The sequence below is a fragment of the Desmodus rotundus genome, chromosome 4 (assembly GCF_022682495.2).
Source record: "Desmodus rotundus isolate HL8 chromosome 4, HLdesRot8A.1, whole genome shotgun sequence".
Taxonomy (NCBI): Eukaryota; Metazoa; Chordata; class Mammalia; order Chiroptera; family Phyllostomidae; genus Desmodus; species Desmodus rotundus.
This window is the reverse complement of record NC_071390.1, coordinates 141,148,486-141,168,183: the sequence shown is the minus strand read 5'-3', so window position 1 is coordinate 141,168,183 and position 19,698 is coordinate 141,148,486. Positions and strand designations below refer to the sequence as shown.

At 39.0% G+C, this 19,698-nt stretch overlaps 1 protein-coding gene across 2 annotated transcripts in view; it reads left to right on the top strand.

Annotated features, from left to right (window-relative positions):
- The window catches only part of NEBL (nebulette), a 353,824-nt gene that overhangs the window by 313,948 nt on the left and 20,178 nt on the right, over positions 1–19,698 (top strand). Inside the window, exons 20-25 of one of the 2 annotated variants that reach the window (XM_045183790.3) lie at positions 1,837–1,929; positions 3,190–3,282; positions 4,511–4,615; positions 5,775–5,946; positions 7,687–7,779; positions 8,961–9,110. In XM_045183790.3, the coding sequence (XP_045039725.2) occupies positions 1,837–1,929; positions 3,190–3,282; positions 4,511–4,615; positions 5,775–5,946; positions 7,687–7,779; positions 8,961–9,110 (706 nt within the window). The remainder of the gene's footprint in view (positions 1–1,836; positions 1,930–3,189; positions 3,283–4,510; positions 4,616–5,774; positions 5,947–7,686; positions 7,780–8,960; positions 9,111–19,698) is intronic. The other variant, XM_024576170.4, reaches the window with a different exon arrangement.

The following is a 19,698-nucleotide window of genomic DNA, read 5'->3' as shown; positions in this document are numbered from 1 at the left end:
TGTCTGACTCTACTTGGGTGTGTTTGCCAGAGATACTGTCCTCGAAGTAGAGGTTTTGCCCTGCCCATCACTGTAGTTTGCACATGGCTCTGTGGATACTCGGAGGCCTGTGTACCATTCCCTGTAAGTGGAAACATGCTTTGAACCTGTCTGCCTCCCTCAGCTGCTCTTGGCCCTTGGTATCAGTCCCCTGGGGGTGTCCCCAGCCACTCAGAACAGAGAGTGAAGGTGGAACTTCAGACAGAAGCTTCACTGGGTCTTTAAGGACAAATTTGGACTAGCTGTGGCTCAGACGTCAGCCCTGCTCAGAATTGCCAGGAGGGTTTGGCAGACACCACAGGGCTAAACTCCCCCTGCCAAGGCCCAGTGCATGCAGGGAAGCTGGTGCGTGGCGAGAGTGGGCGGCAGTACATCAGCAGCCCTCCGATGCCTTTCCTTCCACATTGAAAAAAATCTCAAACAACTCACTGAAGTGCCTCCAAGGAGATCAAGTTTAACAGAATGAATCCCCCTTCAGTTAAGTGATTAAGTGGATGAATTCTGGCCCTCTTAAGTTTCCTTTGCTGCAGCATCCTACCCTAAAGGCAGGAGAAGAAGGTGGTGGAACCTGGAAGCTGGGCTTGATTCCTGCAGTCACAGTGTGGCCCCTGCCCAGGAGGCTACCCTGAGGGCAGAGACGAATGGAAATGGGGCACTGAAGGACTAGTTAGGCGGCCAGGGAGATTTGATTGAGCCTGGATTTCTAGGTGATTTGAAAAGAAAGGGGTTGGTGGAGGATCTGTGCTTTAGTCAACAATTTGCAAATGCTAACACGTTCCTATGTGAGACATCGCCATTTGTCAGTTATTGTGAATATGTGTATTTTCAGCAATCAGATTTGGTGGGTCGGACTTTTCCGGGCTGTTTCAGCGATGCATTTCCTGTGCTGCGGTTGTTCTGAAGACAGCATGGCTCTGACCACTATGAGAAGCCCAATAAAAATGATCTCAAAAATTCAAAATAATAATGAGGAGGAGGAAACAGAGTATCACATAAGGAAACATCATATGGAAGAGTGCACCCGGGCTTTTTGCTATTAGAACCACCTGTCCTGTGTCTGTGAAAGTGGGTGGGCTTTGGCTGACTCTTGGAGAATGAGACTTACCAATTCCGGAGAATTTTTTAAAAGAATTTATTTATTTGAAAATTATAGTTGACAGGAAGTATTATATTGGTTCCTGGTGTACAATATAGTGGTTTGACATTTGTATATTGTACCTTACAAAGTAATCACTATGAAAAGTCTAATAACCATCTGTGTCCATACGTAGAGATTACAATATTACTGACTGACTACATTCCCTCTGCTGTACTTCACATTCCCACGACTACTTCGTAACTGACAGTTGTACTCTTAATCCCTTCACCATTTTTTGTTGCCCAGCCCCCTGTATCCCCTCCTCTTTAGTTTTTTTTTTTTGAAGATTGAAGCCCTAGGGTCAGAAAGAGTCAGTGGCCTTCCCGGATTGTCATGGTGACCTCACTATAGTTTTCTTGTAATGACTCCTTTCTGATGTTTCCCCCTTATATTTCCGCTACTTTTAGTCCTGGAATTTTTGCAGTAGTTTTGATATTGAACAACAGAGTGTTTACTAGAAACTCATTTTCAAGAAGCACAAACAACACTTGGGCTTGCTAAATCAGATGACTCAGAATCCAGGTGTGCACAGGAGGTTAACGCATATCTACTGTGGAAAAAATGTGTAAGAAGATAAGGTTCATTTGAGGTTCATCCTTTATATTGTTTGGGTGGAGACCATTGTACTATCTGTTAAAATTCTTACTTGTCCTCTACAGGTAAAGTACAAAGGAGAGATTAAACAGGCCACCGCAATTTCTGATCCGCCAGAGCTGAAGAGAGTGAAAGAGAACCAGAGGAACATCAGCAATGTGTGATCTTAGCAACTTCCTTCCAATGATATCAAACATATTGTTGACATGTCAATGAATGGATTATGTTTACAAATGTTCAAGACCTGGAATTGATATTGATGTCTGCTCTCAACTGACTGTCAATTTATTAGAAAGGTTTCAGGGTCTTAGGTCTTATGAGTGTAGCCAGGCATTCTCCCCGCAGAGTTCCCAGGACATGCCAGGATGATTTTCGTCTGCCGGTTATTGTGTGACTCTCTTATCTAGTCTTCCTGCGCACGGCTGCTGTGGTTCCTCAAAGGGACTCAGGACTCAGTGTAGCTCCTGGCATCATGGCCCTGCAGATCAGCTCTCCCACTCCCTTTCCTTCCTGCGCGTGTTCCTTCCTAGCCCACTCCCAGCTATTAACTTTATTTTTGGACGATGTCTGGGGAGAAACTACGAAGTGTGCATAGCTAAGTAGGTGACATGAGACAGGCCCATTTTAGGGGCACTTGTAGGGGCTGTCAGTTTTTACTCAGACACTCACTCCCAGCCTGCTCTAATTCCCTGCTGTTTATGCAATCCACGGAGTAGTTCAGTGAGAATCCTTTTTTGAAGTCATTAACATATAGATAAGGTTCTTTCAAGGAGGAGGAAACTTGGGAGTCTATTAGGTTCAAAGAAACCTTATATTCTTTAAATGTTTCAAGTTGTTTGACCAGATTATAAAGCAAAGGCAGCTTATTGTTTGTACTTTTCCTAACAACTATATTTTGGAGAAGTAGATGCTCATCTTTTCCTGCTACATTTTGAGTCATACTTGACGTGACCTCATTACTCTCAAAAAGTAACATGGTCATTGAGAAGGAGGAACAGAACAGTGGGAAGCAGGCTGGCCTTTTTATGAATGACATGTCCTCTATTTAAAGATAACCATTCAAGAGTTCCGCCACAGTTAATTACTAAGAAACCACAACAGCATAATACTATTCTATATGGGCAGGGACACCTGTAAGTATACCCATGAAGACATGTGTCATATTCCTTTGTGATGACATGTTTATTGCAGCTTTCCTGATGGTATGCCCATTTGTTGAGTACCTTCACCGGGATTCACTGCTATGAAATACATTAGATTGATTTAAGATGCAAGTATTTTAAATATGACTACAACCCTTGATAGCATCCTCTTTTTTGTGTGGCTTTCTTGGTAGTTCTTTAAAGTAAACACTATGAAACGTTAGTGTAGTTGAATTGATTTACAGTACACTGTTTTTTTGTTCTTCGAAATGACAGGTTTATTATAAAGGTCAGCTGGGAAGAGCTACGGCTTTAAGTGTAACTCCTGAGATGGAAAGAGTAAAGAAGAATCAAGAGAATATTAGTTCGGCAAGTGGTTTTCTTCATTTTGGATTATTACAAAGAATGTTTCATTTACTATTTACATGCAGTACTGTTTTTCTCTTGTGAAAGCAAAATATATTTTTAAGAAACATTTGCGATATATGCAATAAGTACATGTGTTATTTTAGATGATTTCCACAAGCTGCCAATGTTTAAACTTACATTTTCTTGCAACCCTCTATTGATATTCCCAGATGTGACCAACAGTTACATTTAATGTTTAGTGTTAAACTATGTTGTGTTCATTTAAACAATGATTCATGTATTTTAGCCAGTGTCTTTGAAAGTGGTAAAGTCTTTCATGTATAAGTGAAGTAATTATCATTTTACAGATGTATTCCATTGAATATGGATTGTTAATGCTCTCTGCAAAAACAAAATGAGAAATGAGTCATTACTCCAAAGTAAGGACTTACAGGGAAAATTTTTTATGTGCAATTTAATACAGAAATTACTTACGCATGAAGGCCCCATGGTGCATGTCTGTATAGCGTTCTCTCTCTTCCCGAGTGCCAGGGTTTTGGCACTGAATCACACAGTGTGCCCTCAGGTCTGCGACAATAATCACACATGATCGGCTTCACAAACAACAGAGTTCCGGTGGTCAGCTGTCAAGAAGGGCTCTGGGCCTGGGGATCAGCATTTAGGTTTTAGACTTTGTACCTTTCCAATGGCATTTCTGTCAAGAGATACTGACTGAATTCAACATAAATTACCTTTACATTGTGACTGCTTAGAAGGAAACTAGATTTGTTTCTCATTGTTCCTTGTCCCCTACGGAGGGAGGAATAAAATGATGTGGAAGGCAGTTGGTGTGCACTCTTCAGCAGTGGCATGAAAATGGGGAAATATAGAATCAGGGAAGTAAATTTAGGTTTTATTTAATATATAGTTGGGGGTTTTCCCTGTTCAATTTAAGTGTGGTAACCACTTTTACTGACTGCACTGCGGGTGGATATTGTTCATTTACACATTTGCTTTCAGTTGACAGAATGATTTAGGCCATTTTTGCTATAGTTTTTAAAGGAGACCTTTGAGAGTAAAATTTTAGATTGTTATTCTGAAGTAAAATCTAATTCACTGAACAAGTTACCTGGGGGAATAATGTAGAATATGTTGTATATATCTTACTTATTTGGAAAACTTGAAAAAGTTAGGAAGTTTTTAAGATTGTAATTGTGTTATTAAGTATGTTCTACTATTTACTTTGCAGGTAAAATATACCCAGGCCCATAAACAGATGAAAGGCAGGCCAAGTCTGCTTTTAGATACACCTGGTCTGAGGCATGTCAGAGAAGCACAAAATCGTATTTCAATGGTAGGGTGCAACCGCATCCTTCTCCTCACAGTCAAAATATACTGTGGAACGGCACCCCTGAGTGTGCTGACAGGCACGGCTCACCATTAATCTGGATAACTAGCAAAGCATGGGAATGTGGATGGGCCAGTCCTTTTGGGGAGACATTTTAATCACTCTGGAATGTAATGGAAATATTGTCTAATAAAATAATTTTTCTCAGTGATTTTTTGGATGTGTTTTCATTTCTAACATGACTACTAAAAATACATTTTATGAGAGATATTTGGTTGGACTTATTTCCAATTAATTTTAAGACAGAGTTTGGTGTGTTTGCATGTTGCAAAGAAGATTAAAAATATGTCTGTATTTTAAAAACACTTTCATAAGATGTAATTTATATGCCATAAAATTTACCCATTTAAAGTATAAAATTCAGTGGTTTGTATAATTTACAGAGTTAAACAACCATTACCCTAATCCAGTTTTAGAACCTAAAAAGTGTGTGCTTTGAAGTATATATGCATTTTTTGTAATTATATACAAAAATGTATATATCATTATTTGCAACTCTTAATCTAATTTTAAATAGTTTTCTTGAATAAGTATGTGGAAATGGCTTATAATTTTATTGCATGTTAAAGGTTAAGAAATAGGAAATTAATTTGAACCTAAGTTAATACATTTTAGAGAGGAACTAGGATCATATATCTTTTAAAGATTCTTACTGATATACAGGTTTATATATAATTTAAAAGGGCTGCTAACCATAATAATGCAAAAACAGTGTGAATATATCGCCACTTGATTCCTAATGTTAGGAAACTGAAGTTTCAGACATTAATTTTGGAATGGAAAAGATATACAGGGTCCAGCACAAATAATGCCCCTTTTTTATTACAGAATCATAAGCATGTAATTCTGTAACATAACAATATCACACTCAAGCACACCATATGACACATTAGGTGAAATGTTCAAATTAAAACTATAAATTATTAACCCATATTATTATCCTACCAAGCACTCTCAAGCAGGCGTTACTTCTGCTGGACCCTGTACGTATGCAGGAAATAATCTAGATACAGCGGATGCAGGGACAGCCATCATTATATCAAAACTTTGTGAGCTATGTAATAATCAGAAAATTTCAGTTAATACCGCTTTTCCTTTTTTTCAGGTAAAATACCATGAAGACTTTGAAAAGACAAAGGGGAGGGGCTTCACTCCTGTCGTGGATGACCCTGTGACAGAGCGGGTGAGGAAGAATACCCAGGTCATCAGCGATGCCGCTTACAAAGGCGTCCACCCTCACATTGTGGAGATGGACAGGAGACCCGGAATCATTGTGGGTAAGCTGACAGTGCTTCTTGGCAGGTCTGCACGGGCAAAAAGATCGTGCTTGCCCGAGCTTTAGAGTTAGCCTCCTTCTTCGCCAGGCTGCGCCTCCAGGGTCAGATGTGCCCAACTGGAAAGGGACCGGCGTATCACTGTTGCACCCTGTTGAATGGGGTTCATGGCATTCGCCAGGTAAAGTCCCAGTCCTTTCTGTAACTAGACGTCTGCCTTTAATAACTTTCTGGTCTTAAGAGTGTTTCTACTTGTTAAGCAAAGAAGCAGCTCAAATATTAGACATGGGTGATAACAAGGGTTGAATAATTGTTTTGTTTTTACTTTATGTATTTGATCAATATAATGTACTACAGATGTCATCTGCATCAATGACAGAAATAGAAATAATCCCATTTAGGTCCTTTTACTCCAAATAGACATCCCAGAGAGATTTTTATGGCATTCCATAACATGAATAGCTTATATTTTTTAAATATTACCACTGAATGGGGATAGTTGAGAGCTGTCTAAAAGCCCCATAAATCAGAGAGCAAAGAACCTTCTTTTCTGGCTGTGCCTTCCAGTCAGTCAGGGGAGGTCTTAGGAACAGTGTTTGAAGGTGGCTGAGACAGCAAGGACCACATGAAGTCCAAGGATGAGACAGCAGGGCTATTAACTTTTCAGTATACACCAACAACCCACACTTCCAAAAGACTGTTGTCTTCTTCAGAGCAGTTAGCCTCTACATTATTATAGCTAGTCCAATTATATTGCTCAGATAATATTTTTGGTAGCCATGCAACAGTGCCTCTCAGTAATCTCAGTGTTAGGTTAACGTAACCTTCAAATGTAAAAGTCTTTTGGATGTCATGAAAGGCCATTTAGAGATGACATGGGTGAGGGAAGTGTATGTTTGATAGGCTCATGTGTTAGCACTAATTGTAAAAACAATTGATTAGTGACATCTTTAACTAGGTTTTTATTTTCCTGTTGTTGGTACAACACTATACAGATCATTTTAAGACCTGATAACCACTAGGTAGAGACTGATAAACCCGGAAGTTACTAGATTCAGATTTTGCCTCCAACTGAAACAGGAGAATAAGTTGGCTTGCACAGTCTGCTTATTGACCACAGCAGTGAACTAATCTGTGGTCCATTGACAGCAGGAAGCTTTTCCTTGTTCATCTTCCTTGTCCCTCATTGGCCCTTGCTCAGTGCCTTGCTTTACTGCATTTTTCGGATAAATGTATCTACGTGGATTAACTCACACTCACTGGCTCAGAATGAAAACCGGCTGCTACTTGCTTACATTTGAAAAATGTATTTCTGTTATAGGGAGAGAATTTTTTTGTTTTGTTTTCTCAGAAAAAATCTCTCAGTCACTTCCCATGAATTACTTATATGTCCTTCATCAGGAGTTTTCACCAAATATTCTACCTGCTTCAGTGTGTGGAGAATGCACGTGACCAGGGTCAGGGATGGGGGTGGCTGCACCCGGCACGCTGGTGTGCTCGTGTGCTGGGGGCGACTCTCATGGAAGGACAATGAAGAATAAACAGGGCAACTTAAATTTGACCATAAAGTCAAATCCTGGTGAACACAAACGTTCTTTGTTCTCTTTGATGTCTGCATTGCACTGTTTGCTTATTACATGTTTGCTCCTTACATATGTCACTTTCAAGACTTCTCGTGACTGTCTTTGGTGCTGACTTTTTAGATTGATTCTCGATTTGTTGATTTTTTCCTTTTGGTAAAAGACCTCAAAGTTTGGCGCACAGATCCCGGCTCTATCTTCGACATTGACCCCCTAGAGGACAACATTCAGTCTAGGAGTCTACATATGCTCTCTGGTACTGCTTGCATTTTGAGTTCCTTCCCATTATGTGGTTTTGTCCTGAAGGTGCAGCTGCTCCGCACCGTAGATGTTCATTGTATGATATAAATTTTAAAGTTGAGGGTTTGAAAAACCAGAAAAGTGCTAGGCTGCTTTAAAATACCGTTAATTATTTATGAAAACAAAACTTGAAAAGGACTTTTTAGTATAGTGAAATTAATTTATACTAGAGTCATTTAAGAGGACATTTAGAACTTAGATATATTTGCTTTCAAATGCGGTTATTTCAGTTATTTGGACTGCACCGAACTGCCAAGTCATAAAAGAGATTTGTTACATGAAAAACACTGTTACACCTTTTCAAAGGTAGTGTTAAAGAATTATATAGAAAAGCATTGGGAAGTTACCTATATGGCATCATAAATGTCTTAAAAGAAACTTTCAAGTCTCTCTAAAATTTACTTCTGAGTTTTCATATAATGTAAAATTTATAGTTTTCATAGGAAGTTTGACTTTTAACTTAGACTGCATATTTATAATTAAAAGCAAAAACTGAAATGGTTTGGATATTTGGGTATAATGAGAGCTGGTTTGACATTTCTGACTTTCATACTGTGTTTAGCAAACCAAAGCTTTGACAATTATGCAGTTATTTTAAACAATAAAAATAGACATCATATCATTTAGTTCTTGTCCCGCCCTTTGATTTCTACTTTAGATTTTATTGTTGACATTAACAAAATGGAAAGCCCAAAGCAAAATGGGGATTCTAATTTTTAATAGTCATTTTGATCCACACAATCAGCCAAATAGTCATTTAAGCTTCTAAAAATAAAGAAAAGGCAACAAATATTGCATGTTGGTGACACTTGAAAGCAATTATTTGTAACTAGTCATTACGTTTGATAGAAATTTATTAGTTTGCTAATGTTTTCTTAATTCTTCTCAATTTTCTATCCCTCAAATCTCTTTTAAAGTCTAGATTAAAAATGAGTATAATGATCATTAAGTCATTTATGTAGCTGATACAATCTATGCTGATTTGGGGAAATAGGTGGTTAGGATTTATAATACGGAGCTTTTGAGTTATTTAATAAGGGATTGTTTCTCCTTCTTGTTAAACTTTTAATAATTTTTTGTTTCCTGTGTTTTTCAATGCACTTGATCACAAGCGTGAATATTTTCCCTCCAATATAGAAAAGGCAAGTCACTGTAGGAGGCAGCGGTCTCGGTCTCACTCGAGCAGTACCTTCGGTACGGTTCTCGGAGATGACAGGTCAGAAATGTCCGAGGTTTACCCTAGCTTTTCCTGCTGCAGTGAGGTAACGAGACCATCCGATGAAGGAGGTATCAAACATTAATCATTCTCAAAGAAATTAACTCATTTTGAAAAAATGTGTCACAAGTGTGTTTTTAACACAATCTTTACCTTTGCATAAGCATTTAGCCTGGGTGTATTTAAAAGTTTTTCGTTTTGAGTCATTTTTTAACTACTAATTTGCATTTTTGCATGTTTGTTTTTCCCATCTTACTACACGATTATCACAGCAAATGTATCTTTAATGACAAAAGGGTTTTGGGATTTGCTTTTGAGTTTGTTTTACAGGAGTTGTATGTAATGGATATACACAGCCATAATGGAAACTTTTGTTCTGCCAAGTTTGTATCTGATTTCCATTAAGAAAAACCATTCTTAGAGTTATTACATTTGAGTGGCTAAGCAGTTGCTATGAAATGTGTGTGTTTGAATATTTATATGCATTTGCAGTCAGAGTTGTACCTTGCCAAAAGAAGTTGAGTATGATACTTGGGATATGAAGCTTTTGTTTTTACATGGAAAGTACAGATGATTATTAAAAATGTTCTCTATATTTTATATACCCACTCTTTCCTCTACTTTCTCCTGTTTTCTGCATCCAGGCTGGTGGATTAGATCAAAACTTTTAGTTGAAATGATTTTGGATGGTAAACTAATACTGATAAAGTTGTTATCAAAGATTTATTGGTTTTTATTTTTATTTCGGTGAGAGCATTTACTTTCTATTCTCAACAAGTTTCCATTATGCGAGACAGTGCTACCAACTGTGGTCACCGTGTTACACACTGGACCTTCAGCCCTTCCTCACTGTATGGCCGGAAGTTGGTGCCCCTTACCTATCTTTGTCCACGTCCCCTCACCCAGCTCTAGCAACCACTTTTCTACTGTAACTATGAGTTTAGCCTTCTAGATTCCTCCTTGGTAGAAAGCTTGTAAAGATATCCTTTCTCTGTAATTCTGATGCACTATTGATAAAAAGTTTTGCTCTACTGTAGGGAAGGTAGACATGAGCGATCTCCCCTTTCTGTGTCTGATTCTCTAACAATTGGCTCAGTAACTTCTTGAGTTGTTCCTGTTTTAGGGGAACTTGGGGATGGTTATGGAGGAACAGAATAATGTTGATGCTTGATGAGATACATAAAACCCAAAGCCAATATAAGAACACATTTCCTTCCACCTTATTTAACTTTATTTCAGTTCAGCATGCTGGAGTTGATGTCTCTCCCAAATACAATGTACCATAGAGTCTTTGCTGAAGCAGGGACCCTTTCACTTTTGTCTGTATGCTCTAAAGCAGCGTCCACTCATTTATTCATCAATTGTTTATTGAGTGCTTTTTGTACACCAGCCAGGAGCTTGGATCTGGCAATGCATATGGCACAGAGTGAAAGACACATGCATATGCTCTGAAGGGCTTAGGGCCTGGTGGGGTCCCTGACATTAAGCAGAAACTTACCCAAGTACTATATAATTACGAAGAGAGTAAGTGGTATGAGAGGAGGGCAGGGGGCCACAAGATGTATTACAGGGGAATTCCATCTGGCCCTGATGGCAGGAAAGCCTTCCCCAAGGAAGAAGATTTGAGCTGAGATATGAGTGCTGAATGGAAGTTAAGTAGGCCAAGGGGCCTTCAGGAGAAACATGGTTCTCGTAGAGAGAGCAGAGCGCTGAAATGGTTGTGTCATTCAGATGGAGGCACCAAAGAGGCAGAGTTTGGAGGAGAAGCTTGCACTGAAGATAAGCATGGAAGTCATCATCTGTGTCGATGATAAGGTCTTGGATGAATCAGTATAGAGGAGAATTCAGAGATCCCTCCTGCACATGTCTCAGCTCCCTCTGAACCAGCAGATTCAAATCCAGGTTCACTTGTCTCTGATTCCATTCTCCCTTCCAAGGTTGTGTTATAAAAACCCACTGTTGGTTTAATTTCATTCTTTTCTCAATCCACCACTCCTTTTCCTTAATTATGCCTAGAAAGGGGACCCTATACTATGCCAAACTGAGTGAGAAAATGTCTCCCTTGAAGGAAGGTATTCATAAATATTTTTGCATTTATACTACAATTTGAGTGGGAGTAGCATACAATTAAGAAGAAATAATTACATATTTTCAAATGGAGGAAGTTTGGAAGGTGACAGAGGGGAGGTTTGGGGCAGGAAGGGGAGGTCCCGAAACCTCAAACAAGGCTTCTCCAGCCTTGTCGGAAAAGCTGCCTCTCTGGAGGCATTTATAAGCTTGCCGCTCTTCTTGTCATGAGGGCAAGGTCTTCAGAGACAGTCCCTATTTTGGAAACTGAGGTATGAGTTATGAAGCAAAAATAAAGATGTATCGATAAGTTTTATTATAAACACAAGAGATGGTGTGCACACAGAATAACTGCATTAATTTGAAAAGATTTTAAGATACATGGCAATATGCTGCTAATTTACATTTATTTTTAATTGAAGCAAAATAAATTCTACCAATTGGCACCTTATGTCAATATTCAAATTATTGGTGACATATCAAACCTAATGTGCCCCAAACCATCTCCCCATTCTTCACCTTTCTCCACCTTCACCCACACAACTGTGCTACTTTCTCAGGCTCAGTGGCAGCTGAAACTTTCCAGGGTCTGAAGTCAGACCCTTCAGAGTTGTCTTCCACTCTTGTTTTCATGCTCATCCCACATCCTACCAATTCACAAATCTTGTCAAGTCCACCAGGAAAATATACCCAGGACCTGACTGCTGGTGCCTCGCTCTGCCTCACTGTACTGGGTCAGCTGCTGCCCTCCCCGCCGGATGGACACAGTTGCCCCCCGACAGGTTTCCCTGCTTCCACTCTTGCCAACCATTCCGACCACCGTCTGCCTCAGTCTTTCTCTGTCAGCCAGAAGGATCTTTTTATTTTATCTATTTAATTGATTTTTATTAAAATATAGTTAATATACAATACATATTAGTTTTAGGTGTATAATGTGGTTTTACATTAACATCACTATGATGTCATCATAGTGATTCAACATCACTATGTCTAACAAAATGATTATCACACTAAGCCTGGTAACCAGCTGTTACCGTGCAGGGTTATTGTGATACCATTGACTACATTCCCCATGCTGTACTTTACATCCTTGTGACTTACTTATTTGGTAACTAGAAATTTGTACCTCTTACACCACATTCAAAAATTAACTCAAAATGGATTAAAGACTTAAGTGTAAGACTAGAAATTATGAAAGTCCTAGAAGAAAACATAGGCAGTGAACTCTTTGACATTGGTCTTAGCAATATCTTTTTTGATATGTCTCCCAGGCAAGGGCAACAAGAGCAAAAATAAAAAATGGGACTACATCAAATTAAAAAGCTTTTGTACACTGAAGGAAACCATCAAACAAAAAGTCAATGCATTAAATAGAAGATATTTTCAAATGACACATTCGATAGGGGGGTTAATATACGAAATACATGAAGAACTCATACAACTCGACATCTAAAAACTAACAGTCTGATTAAAAATGAGCAGAGGACCTGAATAGACCTTTTTCCATGGAAGATATACAGGTGGCTAATAGGCATATGAAAAGATGCTCAAAACATCACTAACCATCAGGGAAATGTGAATTGAAACCACAATGAGGTATCACCTCACACCTGTCAGATCAGCTATTATGAAAAAGACAATAAAGAATAGGTGTTGGTAAGGATGTGGAAAAAAGGGAACCCTTGTGCACTGTTGGTGGGAATTCAGATTGGTGCAGCCACTGTGAAAAACAGTATAGAGATTCCTCAAGAAATTAAAAAAAGATCTTTTTGAAACACAAATTGAAACATAAATCATGTCACTCTTCTGCTTACATTTCATTCTGAATATAACCTAAATCTTCACCATCACCAATAAAGTCTTATCCCACGTGGGCCCCAACTGCCACCCCGAATTCATTTCCTGCCACTCTATATACTCATTCATTCCCACCATCCTGGTCTCCCTGCTTTACTCAAACCTCCCAAGAAAGCTCCCACCCCGGGCCTTTGCTATTACTGTTTCTCTGCCTGGAATAGTACCGTCCACCCCAGATATTGGCTTGCTTCACCTCATTTCTTCCCATTGCTGCTCAGATGTCGCTTTATCAGAGAGACGCTCTCTAACTACCAGAGATACAATAGCACCCTTTTCTGTCCTGTCTTTCCTTTTACCTTGCTTTTTTCTTTCATTAGCACTTGACACCACCTACCTCTTTCTTGCTAGAATGAAGCTCCATAGGAGCAGGGATGTTAGCTGATTTGTTTACTAATCTATTTCCAGCTCTTAGGATAAGAACTCAGCAAATATTTGGTGAATGAATGAATGAAATGGCCAAATTAAATTATTTCCTGATCATTTTTTAAATTGAGATATAATTGACATATAACATTGTATTAGTTGTAGGTGTAAATTAATACTTTAAATACCTAAACCACATATATAACTGTATGATTTTTTTCTAAATAAAATTATATTGTGAAAGGCTTTCAAAATAATTCATTTTTGTTTTGATGATGTTTTGATATGTTTCAATAACATTAAAGCATAGCTGAAAAACCTAAAGTGGAAACATTCCCAATGTATTTTTTTTTTTCTGGTGGGGAGGGAGAAGAGCAGTATCTACGACTTGTCAGTTGCTTTGAAATTTACGGTCTCCTTTGAAATGTGTACTGTGCTGGGCCCTGGTGAGGAGGTGCTGATTGACTCTGTAGAAGAACAAAATGTTTATGGTCATGACAGCTGTTTGATGAAAACCTTCAGTGTCTATAGTACTAACAGTCAATCATATGCATTTGTTTAAATACTATTCTAGACACTGCAAAGCATTTCAGAAAAGTACATGTTAATGGTAAGGTGAAGAAAATGTTTGTGGTATTTAGAAATGCCACTTTTTCATCCAGATTTTCTTGGTTTCTTTAAACTTAGATTAGGATTTTTTATGCTAAAATGTGTTAGGCCCCAGAGTGACGTCCTTTAATAATTGGGCTGTCTCCCTGCTGTTGGGTGGTATACGTGGTGTGCTGTCTGCAGGGGACACCACGCTGTGCAGGAGGAGAAGACATTGAACTTCACCCGTGCTCTCTCACTGCTTGATCTGTGTTCATGGGAGGTCATCTAACCTTGTTAGGCTAAGATTCCACATCTGTACCAGAAAGGATGTAGGACAAGAAGCTTTCTAAGAAAGTTTATACTTCCTAGCCTAAGTGCCATACATTTAAATGAACTTTTATTTTCTTTCTGTACCTTCTATGTATGAAAACGTGTTTATGTCCCGAGGGCAATCTGTTTTACTTTGTGGATTAAATGGCTGAGCAATTATGAGAGTCATATTTGTAGGGTCCTCCTTCTGAGTTAGAGAAAATCCTGATTGTTAGCACAGAAGGTTAAACAATCAGCTCATTTTCTCGAGGCGAAAGTCCAATGTTTTCATCACTCCCATTTGGTTTTCATGAGCATTAACATAGAAGCCTTCTCCTTTACATTTTAATCATTGTTTTAGTTACGTGTTTTTCATGATATTTCCCCATCTTGCTTTGATTGCCGAATTTCCATTCTCTTATGTGATTATTTTGGGCTTTCTTTATGTTTCAATCTACTTTCCACGATATTAAGTTACCAAAGGGTTTTCGTTTTGCATCTCTGCTGGATTACTTTGATGCAATAAAGGAGGCTTTTACTTAAACTTCATCGAATTTTGGGTTGATTCTTGAATAGTATTATTGGAAATCATCTTTATTGCCTTTTGGTATTAGATTAGGTTAACTTATTTTCATCTGACACAGTTCTTTATGTGGTAATAATCCTGGTGGTTTCTGCTTATTTCACCGCAAGGTTTTCTTTGATCTTCGTGGTTGTCCTTGGTTCACTTGCCTGCAACATGTATTTGCCTTCTGGTACCACTTTGTAGTTCCTCGGTTTTCCTTCATGTACGGTGGGTGCTCTGCATTGCTAGTGTTTTTATGTTTGCAGCCTCTCCCCTTGTTTACCTCTTTCATTTTGAAATTATGTTCAGTTTTGCTTTGGGTGTTTTGTGTGTTTCTGTCTTCCTCTGGAGCATACAAGTATTATGATAGCAAAGGAAAAGCATACACTTTTCAAATAGACATTTTCAGTGTTTCAGCCTTGTGAGTTTTTCCATTTTGCTGTGAAAGAATCTTCTCAGGATGACCTAGTTCTGCCTTAACTGATGGAAAACAAGTATTGGATCCTGTGACAGCCCTCGCTGGGTTGTGTTTACAGCACTCCATACCATGGAACATGTTCTTAAAGGAGGTCAGGTTGCAAGAGAGGCTTTAGTACATTCTGGAACTCTCAGGATATTGTCAGTAGGCATACCAAGAGGGCAGTGCACCAATTAAGGAGCCAGTTTTCCTAGTGTTTTATAGGCACCTATGACTCCATCTGTTCATTCACCAGGCATTTATCTAGTATCTCCTGTGTGTGTGAGATGTTGGGACCCACAAAAATAAAAGATACAGTTAATTGTTCTCAAAGAACTCATGTTCTGGTGGGTGAACCACATACATAACGCCATGGTGTTGAGGAAGGCGTTATGACGGAGTAACACCTAGGCTTAGAATTAGACAGGCAGAGAAGTGGGAGAGGAACGTTTGGGGCAGAAAAGTAGCACGTGAGGGAACACAGCACATTGGAAACTTGGTGCGTTTGGCACATCTGGAGCCTGGGGGCTGTGTGTGTCCAGGAGATGGGCTGAAGGAGAAGAGGACCAGAACCAGAGTGTGCCAGTACTGAGCCAAGTCTCTTTAGAGAGAGTTCAGATAGACGTAATTTCAGGGAACTTTCCTTGGGCTTTATCTTGTAGGAGCCTGGGAGGGTATTTGGAGGACCTGTTACCTACACTGGTGGGTGGTTGAGTCTCTGCCTTTTGAGCTTGTCTTAGAATCCAGTCTGTACTGGATGAGTTAAATCCTACCAAGAGCATCAATACCCTGTGACCAGAAGGCTTTCTTAGTAGTCTTCTAAAGTGCTAATGGTGTGGAGACAGGATTGTGGACTTTTGTTTCAAACTTTGCAGCCTCTTTTATTGTTGACATTTGTCATTTATGTAGAAAGGCAGAAACACTCAAACCAAGCATCTCTATTGACTCGCAGACTCCAGACAAAAGGGCTAGCTGCTGGATGTTTAATAGGCATCTCAAATTTTATGTCTGGAACCAAAATCTTATTTCCTGTCTTAGCAACAAACAAACATCTGTTCTTGGGTTTTTTGTTGTTGTTGTTTGTTTGTTTTTTGTTCACTGTCTCAGTTGATGACACGATCATTCATCCTAATACTCAGGATAAAACTGTGGAAATCATTCTGATCGTCTTTCTCCCTCTCACGTTTCACATCTAATCCATCTGTAAGCCTGCTGGCTCTGTCTTCAAAATACATCTGTCCCCAATCCTCCCACTTCTCACCACATCCGCTGCACCCTGAGTAAATCACCATCCTATCTGCTTGACATTGCAGAAATAGGCTCCTGGTCTTTATAATTCCATTCTTGCCTGCTTTGGTCTCGTCTCCACCCAGCTTCCAGTGATCCTTTAAAGACCTGCACCTGATCTGATTCTATTTTTGCTTAAAATATTCTAATGGCTTCCAATCACACTCAGACTGAAAAGCATGGTCTATGGTCTACAAGATTTTCCATAGTCTGGCCCTTGATCACATCTTCGATTTCATCTTCCACCAGCCTCCTTGCTCTAGCCACACAGGCCTTCTGGCTGGCTCAGCCTGCCAGCGTTCTCTCACCTTGAGCTTTGCAGTCCCTGATCCCTTTGCCTGGAATACTCGCCTGGCTGTTTTTGTCACTTGCTCACTTCTTTAGGTTTCTGATTTTGATTTTTTTTTGTTTAGTCTATTATAGTTGTCCCAATTTTTGGCCCCTTTGCCCTCCTCCATCCAGCCCACCCTCTGCTCCCCCAGTCCATCCCCACACCATATCCATGTCCATGAGTCATTCATACATGTTCTTTGACAACCCCCTTCTTCTTTCTACCCTTTCCCTCCCCACCCTCTTTCCTCAGGCAGCTGTATGTCTGTTTTCTGTTTCCATGCCTCTGGTTCTGTTTTGGTCGTTTGTTTATTTTGTTCATTAGCTTCCTCTTATAAGTGAGATCATATGGTATTTGTCCTCACTGACTGGCTTATTTCACTTAGCATAAGAGTCTCCAGTTCTATCCATGCCTTTGCAAAGAGTAGGAATTCCTTCCTCTTTATTTCTGCTGCATAGTATTCCATTGTGTAAATGTACCACAGTTTTCTGATCCACAGTTCATCTACTGATGGGCACTTAGGCTCTTTCCAACACTCAGCTATTGTAAATAGTGCTGCTATGAACATAGGGGTGCATAGGTTCTTTTGAATTGATGATTCAGGATTCTTAGGGTATATTCCCAGCAGCGGAATCACTGGGTCAAAAGGCAGTTCCATTTTTAGTTCTTTGAGGAAATTCCATACTGTTTTCCACAGTGGCTGTACCAGTTTGCATTCCTACCAACAGTGCACTAGGGGTCCCTTTTCTCCACATCCTCGCTAGCACTTACTGTTTGTCGATTTATGAATGATAGCCATTCTCACAGGTGTGAGGTGATGTCTTACTGTGCTTTGAATTTGCATCTCTCCGATGGCTAGTGATATTGAGCATTTTTTATATGTTTATGGGCCATCTGCATGTCCTCTTTGGAGAAGTGTCTATTCACATCCTTTGCCCATTTTTTAATTGAATTGTTTGTCTGTCTGGTGTTGAGTCATATGAGTTCTTTATATATTTTGGAGATTAGACCCTTGTGTGAGGTATCATTGGCAAATATATTCTCCCATACAGTTGGTTCCCTTCTCATTTTGATGATGGTTTCTTTAGCTGTGCAGAAGCTTTGTAATTTGATGTAGTCCCATTTGTTTATTTTTTCCTTTATTTCCCTGGCTCTAGGAGATGTATCAGTAAAAATATTGCTGTGTGGAATATCCAAGATTTTCCTGCCTATGTTTTCCTTTAGTGTTTTTATGATATCATGACTTATATTTAAGTCTTTTATCCCTTTTGAATTATTCTGGTGTATGGTGTAAGTTGGTGGCCTAGTTTATTTTGTTTTTTTTGTTGTTTTTTTTGCATGTACCAGTCCAGTTCTCCAAAAACCATTTATTGAAGAGACTATTTTTTTAAGAGGCTATTTTTACTCCATTGTCTGCTCATGCCCCCTTTGATTAAATGTCAAGTAATCAGAAATGGTGGCCTTGATCACTCTACATGGAAAGTACTCATAACTTTCTATCCCCTTACCCTGCTTTATTTTTAAATGACTTTTAAAATGTTTATTGAGGCATAATAGATACAAAAGTCACACATATTCAGTGCATACATTTTGATGAGTTTGGACACATGCATACACCACGATACCATTATCACAATCAAGGTACTGAACATGTCCACCACTTGTTGGGGTGTGTGTGAGGGAGGGGGGTGTTGTAGTAAAAACACTAAATGTGAGACTTACCCTCAACATACTTTACAGTGTACAATACAGCATTGTTATCTATAGGTACTGTGCTGTACATCAGATTTCTAGAGCTGGTTCATCTTATATAACTGAGACTTTATACCCATCGAGCAACAATTTCCCATCCCCCACCTCACCCCAGTACCTGGCAGCCATTATTCTGCTTTCTGCTCTATGAATTTGACTGTTTTAGATACCCCATAATAAGTGGAATCATGCACTGTTTGTCCTTTTGTGACTAGCTTGTATCACTTAGCATAATGTCCTCAAGGTTCGTCCATGTTGTTGAAATGTAGGATTTCCTTCTTTCTTAAGGCTGAATAATATTTCATTGTATGTATATACCATATTTTCTGTACTCATTCATCCATTGATGGTCATTTGGGTTGTATTCATTTTTAGCTAGTGTGTATAGTGCCCCAGTAAACAAGGGGCCATGATATCAGGGAAATGTAGATCAAAACCACAATGAGATATCACCTTATATCTGTTATGATAGCTATTATTTTAAAACCCCAAACAAACAACAAAGAAGGTTTGGTGAGCACGTGGAGAAATTTGAACCCTTACGCACTGTTGGTGGGGATGTAGGAGGTGCAGCAACTATGGGAAACTGTGTGGAGGTTCCTCAAAAAATTAAAGATAGAATTACAATATGATCCAGCAATCCTTCTGGATATATATTCAGAACTCTTTTTTCCTACTTGATATTTCATTATGTTTTAAGTAGCTTATTTGTATAGTGTCTCTGTCTGCCCCAGAATATAAACTCTTTTGGAACAGAATCTTGCTGCCTGCTTTTATTCTCTAGTCTGCAATTAGCACCTAGAATAGAACCTGTATTACAGTAGATGCTCAATAAACATTGTTGAATATATAAACATATTCAAATTAAATTTGATCTGAAATATAACCAGCTTTGCTACATGTACTAAATCATGAAAACATGGCATTGATCTTTATTAATGTCTGCTTAAAGCTAATTTGACTTAGGAGTAACAGTGCAATAATAATTATTATAAATTTTAAAAAGTAGTAATGTAATATGTATCACTGGGATGTAACATTATAACCAATGTTTATTACAAAGCCTGAGTCTGCTAATGA